Source organism: Antennarius striatus, chromosome 21 (genome assembly GCF_040054535.1).
Source record: "Antennarius striatus isolate MH-2024 chromosome 21, ASM4005453v1, whole genome shotgun sequence".
Taxonomy (NCBI): domain Eukaryota; kingdom Metazoa; phylum Chordata; class Actinopteri; order Lophiiformes; family Antennariidae; genus Antennarius; species Antennarius striatus.
In genome coordinates this window covers 1,129,043-1,151,037 of record NC_090796.1, presented here as the reverse complement: position 1 = coordinate 1,151,037, position 21,995 = coordinate 1,129,043, and the positions used below count along the sequence as shown (strand labels likewise).

At 44.7% G+C, this 21,995-nt stretch overlaps 1 protein-coding gene across 4 annotated transcripts in view; it reads right to left on the bottom strand.

Moving 5' to 3' along the window:
* The window catches only part of shisa6 (shisa family member 6), a 62,553-nt gene extending 41,049 nt beyond the window's left edge, over positions 1-21,504 (bottom strand). For 2 of the 4 annotated variants that reach the window (XM_068305566.1, XM_068305562.1), the window contains exons 1-4: positions 21,466-21,504; positions 20,224-21,121; positions 18,784-18,944; positions 11,633-11,737 (exon numbers count right to left, since the gene is read on the bottom strand). In XM_068305566.1, the coding sequence (XP_068161667.1) occupies positions 11,633-11,737; positions 18,784-18,944; positions 20,224-20,750 (793 nt within the window). In that variant the 5' untranslated portion in view covers positions 20,751-21,121; positions 21,466-21,504. The remainder of the gene's footprint in view (positions 1-11,632; positions 11,738-18,783; positions 18,945-20,223; positions 21,122-21,465) is intronic. The other 2 variants (XM_068305561.1, XM_068305565.1) reach the window with 1 other exon arrangement.
* Positions 21,505-21,995: the final 491 nt, after the last annotated feature.

Genomic DNA, 21,995 nt, shown 5'->3' with positions numbered 1-21,995 from the left:
TTAATTTCCATTTAAACGCCTCGTGCGTCCCACCGACAGCCGTCAGATGGAACACAATGGGCTGGTCACTGTGATTTATGTGCCTGCTAATCCCAAATAGATGAGCAGAAGTTTTTATCCCTTCATCAGAATAAAATGCAGAGGCCTCGTTTTGGGTTTAAAAATATTCATTATTACATATCTTCAAATATGTGGTCCAGTTTACCTGTGTTAAGGTGAAACAATATGCCAGTATTTGTGCGCGCTTCAGCTATTTATGCACAAACATTACAAACAGTACAGTGTGAACACATTTGCATTTTAGGGTATTTTCTAATGTAGTTTTTTAATTTCCTGACAGCATTATGAGAGTAACAACTTGGTATTTTAAATTCTTTGAGCGTGCATTTTTCACAAACAGAAATTCACATAGCTGCTGCTACAAAAAAGTTCAGAAAAATTATAAAAATGAACCAATGACTGCTGATGTCAGCGGTATCTATTCTTTCACTCATGAAGATGAATCACCATTTAAAATATCTACACTATGATATCTGAGAATGAAAATGTAATTGATAATCTCAGCACTTGACCTTCAGTGTGATTACACAACAGCAGCGCAGCGCCGGCACAACGTCAGGTATCGAATGGCTCATACCTCAGTTAATCACTGCTTTACATTCTTTTTCACAGCCTGGAAATCTACTCTATGGCTTTTATAAAGTGTCATTGAATGTAATAGTGTTCTATTCAAACCGTTTGGAATAAAACTCAAACTGTAATAACACGTTAACCATCTTGAAACAACCAGCAGGCAAATAAAGCATGTAGTATATGATGCAATATGCAGGCCGTGATCCTCCAGTGTGAGCAGAGAGTGATGTCATGTGACACCTGTCTGGGCGTGTCTTCACCTGTTCCTGACTGTTTCATAATGAGGCAGCCAGAGTGACTCCCCATTCTATCACATCCCGCCCTCAGGGGGGTAAACAGCAGCCCTCCTTCAACCAACACTCCATCTAACCAACCCTCAGTGGACCGCAGGGAAACCATTATTTATCGCTATTATTTATAACACACGTAGTCCTCAACATACAAACGTTTGACTTACAAACATTTGTATGAAGCCATGTCCGACTACTGTAGTTCCCCCCTCTGATCAGCTTTCCTCTTACATCAGTCTAAACCTGTCCTTCAGTGCAGGTCTCTGCCAACGTCTGAGCAGGAAACGAACCCACAATGGAGACGTTCACCAACGTGGAGACTGAAGACAGGTCAGGTCAGGTTGAAAGAGCAGTAATGTAGACTCTGGACTACCTGTAAGAAACTGTCGCTACCTGCTGCTAGCTTATATTTTATTAATTACTGACGGGTTTGTCCTCCTGTAGGAACTAAATGACGTAGGAACCAATGTTTTTGGGTTAGGATTCTCCCCACAAGCATTGACCATTTTTCGACGTTGACCTCTGAACTCTGAATGTTTTGCTAGTTGATGTTAACTATTGGTCGAGATAACTGAGAAACTTCATGAAATCAAACAGTCATCAAACATAAAAGGGGCTTGTCTGCCTTTTTATGAGCAGGAAGTGACATCAGCGCGTCATTCACGTCAGTGTGGTGGAACACCTCAGTGGAGTAAAGCTGGGCTTAGCCTCTAGACCCCCCAGGAGGAAATTCAATCGGCAGAGGTAGAGATGTTAGTTACATTACGGTACTACAGGATTTTACTTTATTATGTGTTGTTTTATGTCTGTAGCTGTTTTTGGTCAGTCTGAGGGGATCTTACTTTTATTTAGAGTACAGTAGTCTTAGGGAGTATTTTAGTATTTAGAGTAGTAATGACATTTAAATGACCCCAAATGGTGATTAGTCTGTAGATTGAAATTCAACAAATAATGACTTGCAAACAATTCGGCTTACGAACAGCCTTTCGTGACCAATTGTGTTCGTAGGTTGAGGACTAGCTGTAGCTCAGACTCTCCATCTATTTCCTAGTCAGACTGAAGACACACAGCCTCCATCTGTGCTTTGTCTTAAAACCTAAGTGGTCTGTCCTTTGGAAGTTTTGCAGACCTTCCGGTGGTAATGAGGTAGTTTGCTGCCCAGCGTGTCTTTATGGAGTCAGGGGCAGCTAAGAGATGTAGACATGCCCCCGCTCTCTCCCCCCACCCAGCAGCTCGTGTAGCGACACCATCAGCCCAACAGGGCTCCTCTCAGCATGTCAAGTCTCTCACGTCTCCTGCGATTTTTCAAATTGGGGCCTGGCTTGACAAGGCGTTGATCCCTCGTCCCTCCAGCTTGTGTGTGTTTTGTGTGAAATACGGTGTGAAATGGGCACCCAAGAAAATACCACTTTACGAAGATACAGGGAGAGGCACAACTTGCTGTTAAGTACTGTATATTACAAAGACAATAAAAGGGCACGTTTGTCGGCCTTGTTCAGTGAATTGGATTATTACTTCACTAATTCACAGAGTCCAACAAGCAGAGGGTTTCTTGTAATAGTTTATCATCTGTGAATGTGAAATTAGAAAATTGTCTGGGCGCTCAGTAAACAATTACCAACTGTAAATTGATAATGATGCATTGATTATTACAACTAGAGTGGACATTTATCAACTTCCTCTTTGCTGAGGTGTTTCAGTGTTTCTGCTTATGTTTTAATATGAACGTATTATAAAAATCAGATATATTCAATGGAGTCTGGTCTAGCTGGTCCCACAAAATCATGTACAGGATTATATCTTGGATTTAAGGGGTGAAGGAATTTTCCAGCTATGGTTCAGGTAACATTTACTCTTTCCAGGGGCAAATAAAGAGCCACCTCTGTCACACAGACTGACTGCAGACAAGACTTGGCCTGAATCGATCGAAAAACAAGAAGGGGGTGACAGAGCAAATTAACACCAGAATGGAAACATGTTCTCCCCTTTACCTTTTTAATTTTTCATCTGCAGGAAATAGATTTGGAGATGGATTCCCACCCTGAGCTGATAAATTTTAATTTGATCCCTCCCATGCATTATTTGCACAATGCAACCGGCAGTCATAGCTGGTGTGCCTTTGAATGATACATCCACATTCAAATTCTGCACAGAATACAAAATTCTCCCTCCTGTTATACAACAAAAGGCAATCATTCCATTTGTTTTCTTATACAATGGCCTCTGGATAATAGTAATGCGGGATTTGGGGGGCGGGTGGGGGAAAAGCGAAGTTATCTGCCTTTCCCAGTCTTCGTCTTTGGCTCTTCATTATAAATAATAGATTATAAATGAGAGTCTGCGTTTGGCTGGCAGGGGGGGTGAGTTTACAGCAGCTGGAGGTCAGAGCTCCACAGCCAGGATCAGTCTTCTCCCAAACATTTGGTGGATCCACACACAACCTTCAGCATGAGAATTACATCAGATGTTCATCACACAACGTATTCACGTGAAGGACATGGGTTTGCTTTTTTTTTTTTTGGTGCTTCAATTTCTGAATATTCTTACTGTGGCGCAATCTGTTGTTGTGTATGTAGAACTATTTATCTCTTCTGTCTTGGGCTTAGCTTTCGGATTTTGAACTTGTAGGAACTGGGAGCAACAAGCTAAGCTAATTATCATTTTAGAGACGCTTGCAAAAAAAACAACACTAAATAACTGATATTGTGTAATAAGTGTTGATAAAAGAAATTATTCAGAATGAGAGCCATCATAAAAAAGCTGTTTTATTCAAAGGTTGGACACATTCCTTTTAGCAGTGGATTAACGGCTCTCAGATCTGCGCCTGTGCCTCTAATGAGGTTGAGTGTTCACTACTCACGTTCAGTCACAAAAAGGGAAATCAATTTGAACGAAACATTGGATTAAATTCCCACTGCATACATTGTTATGCAGAAGAAGAAAGACAAGGAGAGAGAAAAAAGCTTTACTGTGGAGAAGATTGAAATTCAAAGTGGGCCCAGACCCAAAACACGATTGGAGCGCTCGCACCACCCTCCGTTCATCTGCCAACACATTCACAAGGGAGAGACATTCGGACCAAAAGGTCACCAGTTTATTTTATTCCAGAGCAGGTTTTGTAAGTAATCTTATCAGTCTTGGATGAACTGGCAGAAGTGGGAGTGAAGGTGGAGAAGAAGGGGCAAAGGAGGAGCGGGTTTAAAGTTGTTAAATGCTCTCATCATCTCATACTCTCCATGGAGGTGTTCAAGTTGGAGGTCAGAATCCTTGGTTTCACATTAAAGATGATTAATATTGAAGGGTTTATTATAGTTTCATTAAACATACATGAAAAGCTCTACATTCATTAGGTTATTTGTTATTTATGACTGACTTTAAAGACTGATAAATAACCATATGTTCTCATCACAGTCTCTTATACTGATGCTTTGTCTGATGTTCTAATACTTGCTGACATGAAAAAATTAATTTTGATTTAAGAAGTGGGCTGAGATGTTTACTTGATTTCCTGTTGAATTCTGGGTAAAGTGGTACATTATAGCCTTTTCTTCTCATCCGGCCACACAAGGGAGCATCAAGCAAAACGACTGAGGAAGAAGCCAAAAGGGCTGAATTTGAGGCAAGACCTCTGAAAATAAGTCGACTTTCATGAATACAAACCCAAAACCATTGAATATTGTAATAATTTACACATATGCAGAGCTTTTTTTTTAATATGTGTAGACTTGGATGGCCACTGGTCCTCTGACATGGGGTGTTTTATGTATAATTACACATGATAGTCTTTTTTCTGGTTTTCTTGTTTCTTGTCCAAAAAAACAACAACAAAGCAAAACAGTTTGTTTTTATCCAGGACTTCAGGTGATCTCAGTAATGACATGGAGATATGTCACAGCACTGTGATAGGAAACTTCAAGATAATCAAGTCCACCTTGAGACTAGAGTCCTTTGGTTGATGAATTAAAGATTCTACCCAATGAAAAGCCAAATATTAGTGTTCATTGTTTTTTATTTTTATTCCTGAATGAAATGGGTGTAAAAGTCTCTTTGAACAACTGAAAAAGGATTTGCCGAAGCAGCAGCTGTAGTAACCCCATGTTGCGCTTTAGCACATGGAGAATTCTGCTTTGTTTGTGTACAGCACCCCGGTGAACAAACATGATGAATAACAAAATCCAACGGAGGAAAATTAGCATGAAGAAGTCCTTGCATTTCAACTGATGCATAAAATATCTGCACTTACTTTAATGAGCGGAGATAAAAGTTGCCACACTGTGCGGTGGGCGCCATCGTGATTGATGCTGCACATTAAGAGTACGCTAGTGAGCGCGAGCAAATATCACAGCAGCCTTGTCAGTGCATTGTCCCCAACTAGCAGCCTTCAAGGACTCTATCTGTTCACCTGCCGTCTCACCAAACAAGCTCTCCGCTCTCAAAATCCCCTTTCTGGTGTAGCTTCCTCACTCTTCACCACTCAGATATTCTGCGCGCTTCGTTCCCCGCATAGTGGAGCCTCTCTGAGATAAAAGCGCTTTTCCTCTTCCCTCCAGCATACCTCACCAGAAAAAACAGCTCCACTTGTTTCAAAGTGGCCACAATAGAAGGACAATGATAAGAGAGCTGTCTCCCAACTGTCATTTCCTCTTTCTGCCCCAATGTCTCACATCACTGTAATTGACTGTTGTGTATCTACAAGGGCTGTCGTTCCTCAGGATACCGAAGACTCTTGTCAGGTGTTGTCGGGTAGCTTGTCATTCACTGACCTCAACACATTTCATGTGGAGTTCTGGTGATATTTCAGAAAAGGTAACAAGGGAGTTTGTTAAATTCTCACAACCAAAGGATGGGTGTTAATTTAGTCCTCAGTAAAACGACACCACGGATCATTGTAATGACTCCAAAACCTGAATAGCCAGGTCCCTGACTATCCATGATATGTTAACAGTCTATGTTCGTTTGGCTTTGGCTCAACCCCTCACCTCTGTTCTGGTCCTCATCTCTGATGTTTAAAATGAAGCACCAGCTAAGGCAAGGGACAGGGATGTCCATCACCGCCCTATATCTTTTCTGTATTGTGTGTGAAATTGGTCTCTATCTCCTCCGCTGGTGGGGGCCACAGACCAGCCCTGCTCTCACCAACACCTTATTAGCACGCTTTTATTGGTTATTCCATAGAGTGCTTTGCCAGCAGGTCAGAAATGACACCTCCCCAGAACCGACCGCCAATTTGCATGAAACTGGAGCTCCTTGTCAATCAAGCAGAGACATCGAGCATAAAACTCGGCTGGATTTTTAGTCACTGGGAGGGATTTGGGGGTGCAGATTGCTCCCTGAAGAGGGACCTGGGTTCAACGTTTGAAGAGGACGTTTTGTCAGTGGGGGGAAGAGGGTAGCCAGTGATGAAGATTTAACTCTTGATATCATCATGAGAGTAAAGACCAAACCCTTATAAAGTTTAAGGAATGCTGGCATTATGGGGGAACTTTACAGGACTGCTATGACGTATGGTGATCAATGTTTTATTGGCCTTTTCAGTTTGACCACTATGTTTTATCAGTCAACACGTCCAACAACTAGCCTGAGATCAGTGTTCAGACCAGCACATCAGGTCACTTTAGCAAACAGTGGGTCATTGTCATCTTTGCTGCACTGAATGTAGATATTTTGAAAGCTTTTCCAGCTAATTTCTTATAATTTTGGAGGCATTTGGAAGATGTCTGAACAGTTTCTAGTTTGTGGTACAAACACAAGTATTAGCGTGTAAAAACAGGATTTCAGCCTGTTCTCAATCCTGATCAAGAAACTTCTGTGTCTCAATGTAAAACTCAACTTTTAACCAAAGGGAAATAAAATAGGTATAATCCAGGTGCAGAAAGACGCAGGGATTATTGTGGAGATTATGGTGACACAACCACTTTTCTGTAACATAGCAGTAATCAGTGCAATATTTGAATATGTATTAACTGTCATCCTTTATGAATACTAATGTTAATGCAACATGCTGTTCTGTACAGGGCTGTAATCTTAGTGCAATAATCATTGCTGTGGACAGAACTAAAGAATTTTAGTGCTTTATCACCAAAGGGTTTAAATACTTTGGTTCATTTTGTGCTGGAAGATCAAAGACTTGGTGCATGATAAAAATATAACTTGTAAAATATCAATAGACACTCCACTGTAACTACTAAAGCCAGACTTTTGAGAGCTGGTTTCATCTCCAAAAATTATAAAAAATCTGAACTTCTGCTACATCAATTCTACTTTGATTTACCTTCCTTAAAACCTGGAATTATTTTTGAAAACACCAACTCTGCAAGATTGATGCCCAAATTAATACTTTAACAATTGTATGTCAGTGTTTTTATTAGATGAGGTAAATCTCGAACACGGAGCGTCTCTGCGGTCGGTCTCACTAAAAACCTGCTTCAGTATTTTGGAGAAGAACCTTTTCATGCTATTTAATACATTATAAGGAAATTACAGATCTCATGTGGTCATCAGACAGCTTCTAAAGACAACTGCATTTTTTGCTTTTATTGACTTCAATTCCTTTCTGTTTATCTTTGGTGTTGCCCAGCGGTGGGTTGGCGTCTCATCCGGGGTGTACCCCACCTCAAGGCGTAGCCAGCTGAGATTGACTCTGTAAGGCGGATAAAGCAGCTGCAGAGGAGAGGATTATGATCGACTCGTCTACAAAAGATTGATGGATGGCTGAACCACAGGAACAAAGATTCTCTGACTCAGTGGACGGGCTGAAACTCATCTCATCTTTTATCCCCAGATATTCCAGAATGCACAAGTTGGGGTGACTATTTCATTTAAAAAAAATAAACCAGTGAACAAAATGTTCCACCTCTGGATGAGAACGCTTTGGTCACCCTATGAATCAAGCCCCGTCTCAACGTGTTCTCCCTCGTGTTCCTCAAACACGTATGTTTTCATCTTCTGCTCCATCAGCCCACGGTGTTAATCACACGGGCTGGAAATGATGCTGCTGCCCGTGGGTTTGTTGTTCCCCTGCATCCGATTCATTTGGAGGAACAGGAAGTGGCTGCCTCACAATCAGAGGGACATACTGAACTGCAGGAGAGTGGATTTTCTTCCTTTAGTACTCTGTCTGCCTCAAAGATAAACAGAAGAGGAGCATCTGAGGCCAATATCTGTTAGTCTGCAACAACACAACAAAATTATTGGTGATGCTTTGTTAGATTCATCTTTCAAGTCCTTACCCTTGATAGTCGCTGCAAACCCTCCCATCCCTGCACAGTCGTGCAGCTCAACGTGCCAATTAGTGTCTGACACTCCTTAATGCTGAAACTGCACTGTCAATAATCTGTGTGATAACATCCACCGCTAATTCTGCTGCTGCTTCACCATACCCACCAGTCCACACTAATCATATTCTTAAAAACAATAATTGTCTGCCATAAAAAATAAAAATAAAAACTGACTTCCTCCAGCAGGCAGAATTAAAAGTTCAGCTTTCCAAGGTAATGAAGTGTGGCACACGCTAAGTCAAGGATGGAGGCTTTGTCTGAAGTAATCACTTCTGCGGATGCTGCAGCTTTGGCTGTGTTTCATACCAACGGGCCAGAGATATGGAAAATAATTAAAATGGACATATTCATCTAAACAGCTGGCGAGCTGCATTTTTTTTAATACACCACCACATTTGCATGCTGGCTGTCAATCCGCTCTCCTGACTGAGGCAGAAAATTTCCATCAATCACAGTGAGAGTTGGCGCCACAGTGGCAGGGATGCTGGATTGGTGGAGTTTCAGCGGAATGGTGTGACAATGTGACAGTGATTTACAGCGCCGGGTTTAAGCCGCTGACAGTGAGTGAATAGGAAAGTATAGCGGAGTTCTTCTGTGACAAGAACAATTAATATGAGCCTGGGATCGGGCTTCACTGGGGGGGGGCTGTAGTGTTGCATCACCGCAGCCAGCAAACAAGGGAGAGCAAAACTAGCTGTGACTCCCTCTCATCTTTTATGTTTTTTCCAGAGAACTTTTATACAATTACTGGGAGAGAAGCTTTAAACTGCAGTTTTTACACCCAGGGCGGTGTCACAGAGCAGCCCCATCCGACAGCACCAGCTGATTCAAGAGCATCCTCATTAGTCTGTCTCCGTCTGACAAAGACCTTAACCCCACTACCTCCTAACTTTAGACGAGAGGACGACAGAATACACAGGAATCTATGGGGGGGGGTCTGATCCGCAGGGACAGGAGTAATGGAGCATGTCAACTCAACAGGATAACTGCATTTCAATGTCACAGGTGCCAGGATTTCACCAGACTAGTGATCATCATTAACCGTTTTCAAGTTAGGAATTAACAAAACCGTTCAAATCAACCCAGATTAACACAAACAGCTGCACTTCCTACGAGCGCTTCAAAATAAAAGCATATTTTTGTCATCTTGGACACAACTTATCCCACAGCTGTGAAAAGGAACATTATGGAATGAAAGCACACATGGAAACCCTGCGCATCCTCCAAATGCAACTGAATGCTAACAAGTTAATGACCCTTTCCCTGATGTTTGCTGAAAGGCCTTGTGGGTAATGCCGGACACCATTTGCTGAAATAGAATTAGTGGTTGAGCTGAGGGGGAGGTCAGGACATCAGAAAGGTGAATTAGAAACAGAAATGTGGGGCTGCAGCGGGAGAGGTTTTAGCTTCGTTCCAGATCTCATTTAGAGTTCAGGCTTGTTTTGCACACCGACACACAGATGTGGAACATCCAGCTGTTCTGACCTCACATCTGCTCCCTAAAGGCTGTGCCTCACCATGCACACACACACACACACACCTTTCCATGTAATTAACAACCAAACACACTCTGCCTGTATAATTAAGCATCATAAGAAACGCCATAACGCCGCCAGAGGACTCCATCATGGCTCCAACACTTTGTTCTGGCAGGAATTTTTTTTTTTAAAACAACAACATCTGTTTCCACATTTACATGGACTCCTTCCACATATATCACCATTTTTTATTCCAGCTTAGTTTCTCTCAGCCAGAGCAGACCAAGCTGTGTAAACCTCTTCAGACTGAGCCTCATTATTTTTTTGATTTAAATTCAACCGCAATGTGATTATTTGCTTTTTAACGTAAATGTCAAAAAAAAAAAAAAACCCACGACTCCCCCATTGTGGGGGAGCTCGGATCCATCCGCAGCTTCAGGACCGATTCAGAGTCAAGTTGATGAGCGTTTGATTCATTCACCTGGACAGAAAAGCTCTGTGAGGACAGAATTACTGCAGGTACAAGGGTTTTACATCTTTCAATCATAAAGCGAAGGAGTGTATTATGCTGCTGAAGCCATTCCGCTCTTGTGGATATGAAGAGTGCTTTAGAGATGCTCAGAGCGGGGGAGTCCACCCCTCCACCACCCTGAAGTGATTGTACACTGGTAAAATGCTAAAGATAAGCAGCTAGCGATGCCCAAACCAAACCCAACACCAGCTTTTCATTGATTTGGAAATCCAAACCTCAGTAATACCCGCCTCCGGGGCACCAGGCAAGATACACAGAGATGTTGGAAGGAGCTAAAGCTCCTGCATGTGCTTCGCATATTTCTTTCCTCTATGAAAAATTTGGTGTCAGTTCCAAGATCTCAATCTGTCGCGTTCCATTTGTTTTTTCGCAGCAGGGGAATCAAAGACGACCCGCTGCACCAAAACACGGATGTGAACGCTGGATGCTGAGCCGTGCCCCCACGCTGCTGCCGTGGTGACAGGCAGAGAGGCGCTGCTGTGATATTTGTACAGGGGGGGGGGGGGTCTGTTTAGAAGAATCAGGATTTATTCTTACAAAAACCTAATATTTTTGTGTTCCATAGCTTTTTGTTCCTGTGTGCCTCTGATTACCAGTGTGTGAAACGGACGCCTCCTAGGGACAGACAAAGCAATAAAAAGAAAGGTCGAAAACAAGATCATTTCATGAACAAAAATCCGATGTTTCCTCGGAAATTAAAGTGGAAAGCGAGACTTGGAGGCCCTCGAAACAAAGACGTGACGCTAAAACAAGAGCGTCCAGCTCAGATATCAAACACGACATGTGACCAGAACAGGAAGCTGGACTGGGAATGATGGCGTGAAGAAAGGGACGAGGACGGAGACGCACCATTGAGGCCCCGCTTTTAATGGAGCAGTCAGCCGCGGTGAAACAAGCGGTACAAACACTTTTAATTACACTCCAAAGCGACCTCGGCTACAGAAACAACACACACACACACACACACACACACACACAGGTCTGGTTCGTGGAGTCAAAATGGATGGAATAAATTCACAAGTGCTGAACCAACATGGCTGCATACTAATCACTGCATTACCCATGAGAACACCCCCCCACCACCAAACTAATGGCTCCGTGCATGTTGTGTGTGTGTGTGTGTGTGTGTGTGTGTGTGTGTGTGTGTGTGTGTGTGTGTGTGTGTGTGTGTGTGTGTGTGAGCTCCGAGTCACCTTCTCCCACCAGCTGCACTGTGTGTGTGTTTGCGTGTGTTTGGCGTCGGTGTGAGTCACTCAGGAGGTAAATTGAATCTGGAAATATTTTCACCGCCGTCGCCGTCGTGTTGTCGATCAACAGCGTTCCAAAGTGGAACCTGAAGCAGGCGGATTTAGCATTCAGCAGCGCGGCGTTGGTAGATAAGAGTTAATTCAGTGTTCTGTGAGAGGACGGGGGGGGGGTTACCTTTAGGGTGACCCCGACCCAGCGTCACAAAGCCGGAGGAGATGAAGTTGTGAAGCTCGGCGCCCCCGCTGCTCCGGATGCTCTCCTTCCCGTAATGGAGACCTGCTGGAACACACAGACAAACCGTCACATGACATTCAGACGTTTCTACTTCCTGTTTTTCATCTGGATCTGCTTTAGTGGTTTTATATTCTACATTTTTAAGCTGTCAGTTTGACTGTTTGTGTACCAAGAAGACAAACACACTGAAAGTTTTCCAACCATTGTGTTCTAATAGATCCCACAGAGATCACAAACACTGTTTTTTCCTTTCCTATCACTAAACCCAGATGATCCCTGTGTCAAACAGGGGATGGACGAACTGGGTTTGGATTATTGATTTGAAGACCTGGACTTCACTGAAAATGTGATCTTATTACAGAATAAAAAAATATCGGGTAATTAATTTAAAATTTGTTCAGATTTATTTTATTATAATCCAATGAAAGACTTTGACATACAGTCATATTCAGCTCCATGAAATAATAACGAAGCAGAAGCTGCATCCAGATATGAAGGCGTGATGTTTGTGGTCCACAACCATCATTGATTGATGAAGGTTCATCAATCAATGCTCACCAGATCTCAGACAAATCTTTATGATGGCTGCAAAAAGTCGGTATACAGTTGAAAAGCAGCCAATCTCTCCATGAAATGTTAGGATATTTTCTGTCTTTGAAGCGTTTCTGCAAAAGAAAATCCAACCAACAATCACCGGAGGGGGTCAGATCAACTTTTCCATCTCAGTTTGTGGAACAGCTCCAGTGATTACACATCGGCTGCAGCGTTCTCCGCTGACAGTCTCTGACCTTTATAAATATTTCATTTATTTCCACTTTGTTATTTTGTTTTGTTCTGTTTTTATTCTATATAATCCAGGGTGAGACAAGGAGTCATTGGAGGAGACAATTAAGTTCTGGGCTGACGGGGATTAGATGTCACAGCTATTTCGCCCCAAAATGGTCAATTTGTCCACACATTTTGGACATTCTCTTACAAAACATTAGCATATTGTAGACCTGACAGTAACATCAGTAAGAGACACATCCCTGTGAATTTGAGTCAAAAATGACCCAATGCTAGTGGAATGATCTGTCAACACAGAAAGGCCAGTTCACTTTTCAAGAGATCGTGGAATGATTTTGATAGCCTGGAAATAAGAAGGCTAATATTTATTAAAACGAGATATTTTAAATTTCTTACAGATTCTATATTTCCATCCATCAGACGCTCCACTGAGTCGCTGAACGCTCCTGCTCTGCCATCACATTCAGAAGACGGCATTTTCGTACATTTTTGCTGATCCACTGGAATCATTTTTAAAACACTGCAGTGTGAAAGTAGAATTTATTCAAAATGCAAAATAAACTTTTTAACTCATTCCTTCTCTACGGCTTACCCCACAACTGTATAAACTATGATAAGTGTTGTTTTTTTGTCTCAAGTTCTGACACTTCTTTGAAACTGAGCAAATAAAAATCTGATTACAAACTTGGCACATGGCAGAAAAATAACAACATGTTCGTTCAGCTGTCTGCTTTCCGTAATCGTCTATCCTTTGATTATATATATATATATATATATATATATATATATATATATATGTATATATGCGCTCTAAGGCACTTTGGTCCTGCATAAACAAGAGCATCATGCTGGTGCAGTTACACTGAAATGATTTGCATCCATTATTATAACTGGGGTTTGGAGTTTCCTGCTGTATCTCAGGCTGAGGGCAGTGGAACCACAACAGACCAGGTGAGAGGACAGCACCAACGCTGTGGAAGCAACGGCCAACATGCAAACCACAAGCCAAGAGGCCATGGCTGTGATGCTGAGTGACCAGCTGGACGATACCAATGCTCAGATGAAGGAAAACATCAGGCAAAAGCTGGAGGGATTGGGAAATCGAATGGATGCAATTCAAATTGGCAACAACACCATAAATTCATCCAGAAAAACCACACAAAATGGAATATCCAAAAGGTCATTAACAAGTTTGAACTCACTCCAAGAACTGAAGAAGACGTGTGTACACACGCACGTCTATTGGGACTGAATGGATGGTTCAAAACAGCAAAATGCCGAATTAACATAGTCTAAATGTGACATCTAATGTGTGAATCTGGTTGATGACGTGTTGTGATGAGAGATGTTGATGATTCTGAGGACGAGAAGTTCACAAACCAAATGCCTTCTACCCGTCAGACTTTCATTTTTAGTTTTCAGATGTTGCAAAAGTGGTGAAGGTGAAGTCTGGTGTAGTATGTCTGGAAATACATCGTTTTCTATCCAATATATGAAAATAAATGAGTCCCAACCTCCTGACCCGTTTGCAGGTCAGGACCCAATTATTAATGTTCATTACTGACTGTTCTTGGGTTTGTTTTCTTAATTATGTCATTAATTGTTGGGTTAATAAATTGTCAGAAACAGTGACAACAGTCTATGCGCGTACAACTTCAGAATATGAACAATATGGGTATGCAAAGCATCAAACTCTCACAAGTAATTGATTTTGATGCATCAGTTGATCGACTGATCCTTTCAGCTCTGATCACTGGAATTCTTCTTTCACATCCCATAAAGGTTGTGTGTCACCGAGGTAAAACAGTGTGAACGTTCACCAGAGTGGCTGTTAATAAAGAAGAAGAGTGTCAGAGCGTTTCCATCATGCCCCCCCACCCCACCCCGTCAAACAGGGAACCCCCCCACAGCGTCGTCCCCTCAAGCACAGATAGATGAGAACTGGTAGGAACCAAACAAACAAGCATTGTGTGATGATCCTCTGGAAAAAAAAAAAAAAAAAGCAATTTCAACACCCACATACCGATGCACTTTGAACTCAATCACCCCCCCCCCCCCCCGTGCTGCTTTCATGGCTGCTGATAGCGAACGTGCTGAGGGTTTATTTTCTCTTTCCATCACGGCGGCGATTGGCTGTGACACGTCGGCGCCGTTCTTGTTGTTCTCTTTCCTTTTGTCACCTTTGTCATTGGCAGGCCGCACCACGAGCCACTGCGACAGCCCCCCCCCCCATGTGAAAGACCCCTGAAAAGCAAGCCCCCCTACCATCCTCCCGTTCTCATTTTGCTCCTCATTACGGTGGGGTTGCATGAAGAGCCTGCAGGGGAAGGCGACGCATTATGAATTTATCGCCCCCCCCATACAAAGGAAATCGTGACTTTCACCTCAACCATGTGCCGTTGAACCGAATGCGAACCAGGATTCATATGGTAATACTTATTTAATCAGGAGACACCCACACCTCTGAATTACCTCTGAGAAGGGGGGGGGGGGTGTGAATAATAAGATAATCATATCATGAACTGAGCTGGATGCGCCGTCACTGTGGAGGTTATCTGACTCCAAGGTCGATTAAGCTTTAACGCAGCCAGGCGGGGGTAATTTCAATGGTATGCTGATTTTACAGCGTTATCGGGGGCCGATCTGAGTGGACATGGAGCTTTTGTGCATCATCTCCATCAAGTCGCTGAGCCACAGCTCGTCCTGACGTTTTGTCATGGGGGGGGTTCAATCTGAAACATCTTCACGTGGAAAAACTTTTTAAATGCCATCTTGACAAACACACGCCCGTCATCTTTTAACCCCGTCCCTGCCCTCTCGTAAAAAATAATAATAATGGTGCAGTGCAGTAAGGGGGGATCCACACTGGTCCGTAATGAACTGGTGCTGCTGCAGGAAGGAGACGCTGATGGATCCACACCTTCACTCCTGAAGCCCCTTCACCCACAAGCGCACACTGGTGGGGGTGATGGGGGGGGTGGAAAGGGTCCAGTTGTGTAATATGGGGTAATAATGAGATCTAGGGCATGAGACAATTAGGTAGCTGCTAACACAGGCGCACTTAGGAAGAAGTTACAATTAAACACGAGGATGCAGTCAGCACAGCGACGTGGTTTGAACACGAGGGCGATGATAATCTGACCAATGAGGAGCCAGCGAGGCTACAGCAGGGACGCTACCGCCGCGCATTATAAGGATTAATTGAAGGGAGGCAGAAGAGGTGGGTGTTTCATAAGGGGGGGGGGGACCAGAGGGCTCACTGATTATTCTAACAGTGCGTTTTTGCAAATAAAGTAATTGCAGTATTTTCTGCACTATAAGGCGCACTGGATTATTAGGCACACCTTCAATGAATGGCTTATTTCTAAAAAAAAATTTCATACACAAGGCGCACTGGATCATAAGGCGCACTGGATTATATAAAGCACAATGGATCATAAAGTGCACTGGATCATAAAGCACACTGGATTATAAAGCGCACAGGATCATAAGGCGCACTGGATCATAAAGCGCACTGGATTATAGAACACATCTGAGAACCCATCTTCAATGGTCTATTTTAAAACTTTTTTCAGATATAAGGCACATTGGATTATAAGAAATTGAGAAGATTAAAGGCTTTTAGATGCGCCTTATAGTGCGGAAAATACTGAAAATGATTTTGCTTCTTGAATGAAGCTTCTTTTCTGGATAACACATAAAAACACAGCTGTGTGCTTTAAAAAATATCTGAAGGTCATTTCAAAGATGCTAAATAACTGGAGCTGTTATTCCATCAGATTATTCTATCCACAGCAGATGACCTTTAAGCTCTGGAGGTTCCTGAATGAAGCGACTCCTCTGGTCCTCCCAGCGCTGCACAGAGGCTCACACACATCCAGATGCCAGCTGATGCTTTTCCAAGTCTTTTGCATGGAAACGCGCTCCAGCCTCCCCTTCGTTCTTTTTATTCCGATTCATCTGGTGCAGAAAGCCCAGCGCCATAACTCATAATTCAAATTGACTATTCCGTTTTTTCTTTGCAGAGCCGCTCCATGGGAGTAATTGTTTTTTTTTTTCTTTCTGTTGAGTAAACTGAGACGGAAGAAACTGCTACCCTCCACACAAGTTGAAAACTATTTTATCATTCTGTGCATGAAGACAGAGACAGAGACGAAACCAAGCAACACTTTTCCAACACATAAAATAGGGAGCTGTGTGGCTGTGGAGTGAGGCAAATAAATCAACGTCATAAGAGGAGAGATTAGGGCCAAACTGCATTACTCAGAGCAGCGCTTATTGTTGACTTTAACCACAGGCGAACCTTTGGAAAGGTATTTACTCCTCTCTTTCAAGGTCTGCTCCTTGTTGTGGCCGTGGGGTGTTCTGTGTTTACACCCCGACCTTAAAAGAATCTGTGCCCGGCAACGATGCATAGCGGCTGGGAATAAATATAGCTGCACTTGCGTTGGTATCATATTATGCTGTCTGTGCTGCTTCTGCTTTAGGCCCTGTTGTTTTGGGGGTTTTAAAATGAATATTTTGTCCTAAAAAAATGCTGGGAATTTATGCAGTGCACCGAGGGTACCATGTCATTACCAAAGGCTCACAATGTGAACGATAAATCAGCACATATTTTCAAGGTTGAACCGGAACAGCTGATTGCTGTTGAGAGAAATTGGAATTATTGCACACCCCCGAATCAAAGGAGAAACTGATGTTATTCCCACTCTTGACATTAAGTTGATTGGATGCTCTTGGGGCCTTTAGCCACATGCTTTATGGGGTCTCTCCACCTGATTTAAAATGTCGCCAGAAGCCTCTGGATGTGAAGTGCCATCATTAGCGGCGACGACTCCAGCCGAGGACCCTAAGACGCTCGCCTCTCGCTGCCAAACGCTCATTTAGGCGCACATTAATATGCATTTTCTTTGAGAGCGACTGGGCTCGCTCTTCACAGCACCTTGAAGCCTGTTAGGGGGGCATCAAGCGCAGCTCTCCCAATTTATATGCTCACATTAACCACGCTTTTGCCCGGGCTGTCATTGCCTTTCATGTCCAACGCCATCAGGACCGCTGCGGTTCCTGATGGGGTGGCGTATTGGGGGGCGAGCCTGAGCCCATTTGGCCTGAGTTGCTGTGATTGTGTGCGAGGAGGCAAAACAGTCACAGTAAAGCAGCAATAGGCTAATAAAGCGATGACCTTTATGGAGCACCAATGCATGGAAGGTCGTACCAACAGCCTGCCTGTCATATCCACACACGCATCAGCCGTGTCCTCTGCGTGACCAGCCAGCGACCGATACTCAGGCAGCATCAGGACTGCGGAGACTCCAAAGAGAATCAACACAGATTGTGGTTGTGTGCCAGAAAGAAACCAAGTTTACATCAGTCAAACCCAAATCCAGCTGGAGATCCATCACTAAACTAACAGGGATGCTGTCCTGTCGCCGGGGTAACGATGGCATGTATCAGCAGCGGTTCGGGTTACGGAGCTGCAGATCTTTGCACACACACCCCGTCTGTCCACTCAGGGAGCAGCTTATAAGGAATCGATAAAACTCCCACTTTCTACGCGGTGATGCTGTGCAGAAAGACTCAGCAATGGCCCCATTAACAGCTGCAGGACCAACACCTAATGTGTGAAAATATTTCTTACTTCTTCACACTGCTGCTACATGCCTTTCTTTTGTTTTCCTTCTACGCCGATGACTCATTTTTGTTTCTAATATCTTCTAATCATTTTCCATCTGTGCACATTTCTTTATCTTTGTCTCTTTCAATCTGAAAACTTTTCCCCAGAGACACCCCCCCCCCCCTTCCCTTGTTTTCTACACAGGTATGAGCCGTACCACAGATTGACGCTCCTTCCCCACATCGCAGGGTTAAATCGAGTCATGTGTGCCGTGTGCACTGCTGTGATTGGCCCACCGTGTGACTGAGAGGTCATCTCTTCCAGCCTGTCAGACACTGCGGGGCTGCTCTACCTTGCCAGCCTGTAATTATCTCCACAAGCAGGCCCTTCTTTTCCTCTGTCGCCCCCTCCCTCACACTCTCGTGCTCAAATCAGATGATTACTGGATGTTAACACTGGAGATTACACTGCTGAACGGGTGAGCACAGTGTGTGCTCTTTAAAGGGGAAACGCAGAACAGAAATAATGAATAAATTACAAGTGCTTTTGCAAAGGCAAACAGAGTGATGTGGGCTAAACTGTTGAAATCCGCCTTCCAGCCATATTTGACCAACAGTCGTGACGTATAATATAAACGGCGGCGGATGATTGTGGAGTTTCTGAATGCTGAGTGGAAGAGGAGAGCTCTTACCGTGGTTGGACTTCGAGGTTTGCACGGGGGTGTAGTGGTTCTTGGATGAGGTTCTGACTGGCGTGTTGTCTTTGGGTGAGCCGTTCATCGCTGCAAAGTTCTCACAGTCGTACTGCGAGATGGGGATGGGCCCCTGCTGCCTCAGGATGTCTGCAAGGGCCCTGGAAGTCAAAGTCAATACCAACTCTTACTGATGCATTTCAACAATGTCCCTCCTGATGTGCAGGATTCTCTCCACCTCCTCCTAAAATGAAGCTTTATTTGTGATCGTAAAGGCGGGTCTGGTTCAAGGCTGCTGTCATTTCTGCTTTTTACATCTGGAAACACGACCAACGTTCACGTCGGATACGTGAGCGTCTCGTCTAAAATCGGGATGTTTTTCCGACTGCACCAGGTGCGTATGGAAGGATGGAGCCCTCCGGGGGTGGGGGGTGGGGGGATTGAAAAAAAACAAAAAAAGGGAGAAGCAATCACGATGAGACAAAAGTTCAGAAAGTGTTTGTTTTTCCGGCATCGCTTCCGACAGAGAAACTAAATTACCCAGGCTGCACTGCATCGTTTGTGCGGAAAAGAAAAATGTATCACTGGTATAACCTTTGCTTTTAAATTAATTTTAAACCCCCCCCCCCCCCCCCCCAGTTACTTATTGAATGTGCAGCGGGGCATGCATGTCACACAGCCTTGATACAGCCCTAACGTTAACACCATCCATTATTCACAGTCTTAAGGTTTGCTCAAGTGTTGAATAATGCATCCAATACAGAACAGCCATTCAATCTGGAGGAAATAATGTGTGTCAGCGTTTGTTCACTGATGGGGGGGCCGTGACATGTGGTGCACTCGTGTGTGATAACACTCTTATGGTGACGCCCCAGGAGCCAAAACAAGGTGGGGCTCAATCATTTGCCCCCTCCCTCCATCCAAACACACCAGACAGCGGTCAGCTATTAGAGGTGTTGGGGGGGGGGGTGACAGCAGGTCCTGAAGTTCAATGTTTGACAAATATCTGAGGTGAAGCTCAAACAGAAAAAACATTTTTATTCCAGTGTAAAAAAAAAAAAAAAAGATTTTATCTGCAACATAAACTAAGCATGAATATTAATGTCAGGCATCGGTCCTTTTAACTCCCCCCCCCCCCACACACACACACACACACACACATTGTAATAGTTCTCTTTCAACTCCTGTATAATTATGTTGGAGCTTCCACAGATGAATCTGATGTGAAACGCGTTCATCAGTCTGGCTTCAGATTATAATCTGGTAATTAATTTAAACACTCCGCCCGCCTGCTATCGACTTCATTCCGTTTGATACAGGGGGACACACTGGTGTGTTCTGGTCCACTAATGACCCTTACATGAACATGTTCCTCTTGACCTTTCACCCCTGACTCTATCCCTAGGGGTAATAACTGTTACCCCCCCCCCCATCACTCACCTGTGTATATTCATTTCCTGAGGCGGCTCTGTGGCTTTATCGTACGCAACTTTGGCTGACACCCCCAACACGATGATGAAGGCCATGATCCCACAGGTGATGTAGACCGCCGTGTTGGTCTGATCCATCCTGGGGTCATAGGTCTCCCCGGTGGGGACGGGCGAGGGGGCGGCGGTCACCACCCACACCGGGGTGTGGTAGTTCTTGCAGGCTTTCTGGTCCAGCCGGTCCTTCTTGTACTCGCAGCAGAAGCGCATGTGGCAGGTCCCGCAGCAGTACCGGTGGTCCGTGTTGTTGCACTCGAACATCTTGTCGTACTGCCCGCTGACGTCGTAGTACCCCAGGCAGGTGTCGTGGTTGCTGGCCGGCGCCGGCTGCGGGGTCTTGGGCGGGACGACCGTGGGCACCGCGGTGGGTTTGGGGACCTTACGCGCCGCCTGCTTGGGTTTTTTCCCGCCTGTAGCGGCGCTCAGCACCCCCAGCGGGTCCATGTATATCAGCAGCAGTAAAAGGTGCTTTGTCCCCATGGTAATGTGAAGAACTTCTAGACTTCTGTGGTGTCAAAGACGCTTGAGCTGTGGTTAAACGCGCTGCTCTGGGTGTCTCCTCTTCTCAGCTCCATGCGCCGCCGTCATGCTGCGTGTTCCTCTGTGGTGGGGGCTGCTGGGAATGGCATGATTATCATATAACGGGACAAACTACAGAGCGTGGACACCCATCGGTTGGGGGGGGGGGGTATCAGCGCCAGAAGAGCACCATATCTTGACTGGGTGGGACGCTGGATGTGCGCGCCGGGCTCCGTGCGCTCTGCCCCCCCGGCTCCAGAGGCGCGTCCTTGGCGCTGTCCGAGGTGCTGGTTCCTGGAGACCCGCTCGGATCTGATGCCGTCAAAGTTCGTCTGGAGGAAAGTCAAGCGGCATCATTAGACAACATCCTCACGTCACCCCCCCCCCCCCCCCGCCATCCGTCCATCAGGCTTTTACGCGTTCAAGGAACGCGACGGCTTGGAGTCACGACCATATTGTGGATCGATTTCGCTTTTTTGGGAACAACGCGTTCAACTTCGTGACATCCTCACCGTGCCAGCACCCCCCCCCCCCCCCGGATTAATGGATTCATGTAATGAAACAAGTCACACAGGAGACAGCGCGGTTTCCAAGCATGAAAACACGAACATATCTGTAAGATGTATTAATATTCTCCTTGTATTCAAAGAACAGGAGTGTGGAACGCACGACCTACCTCTGTTAGGATTCCCGCTGGGGAGTCGCTCTCTGTCTGGGTCTCCGAAAGTGAGGAGAATATCTGAGCTCGCCGCCCCTCTCTCCTCTTCTCTCCTCCTCCTCGGCTTCCTCCCTCCCTCCGTCTCTTACATCACTCCAGCACTGGCGTCAGAACTCAGCCAAGTATCGGTAAAGTGCAGCCCCCACCTCCTCCCCCAGCAGGAAAGCAGCGCTGCTTATTGGCGTCAACACTTGTGAATTAAATGGCTGCACAGCCTTCTGTCCGCAGAAACACCTCCACTCCGTTGCGCGTCTTCACATCCACTGACCCTCGACCTTTTGTGCGTCTGGCTGTTCCCACGCCGCTGCTGCACGCCTGGAAACAAGAGGACGAAATGTAATCATTCTCATTGACGTGGTGTTACGTCATGGTACCTGGGTGATCATGGAGAACTGGCCCTACTAAATTACTTTTTTTCAGTGTTACACCCAAATGAAGACAATGTGTGCATCACACCCTCACACAGCTCATCCTTGCCAAGTTATGTA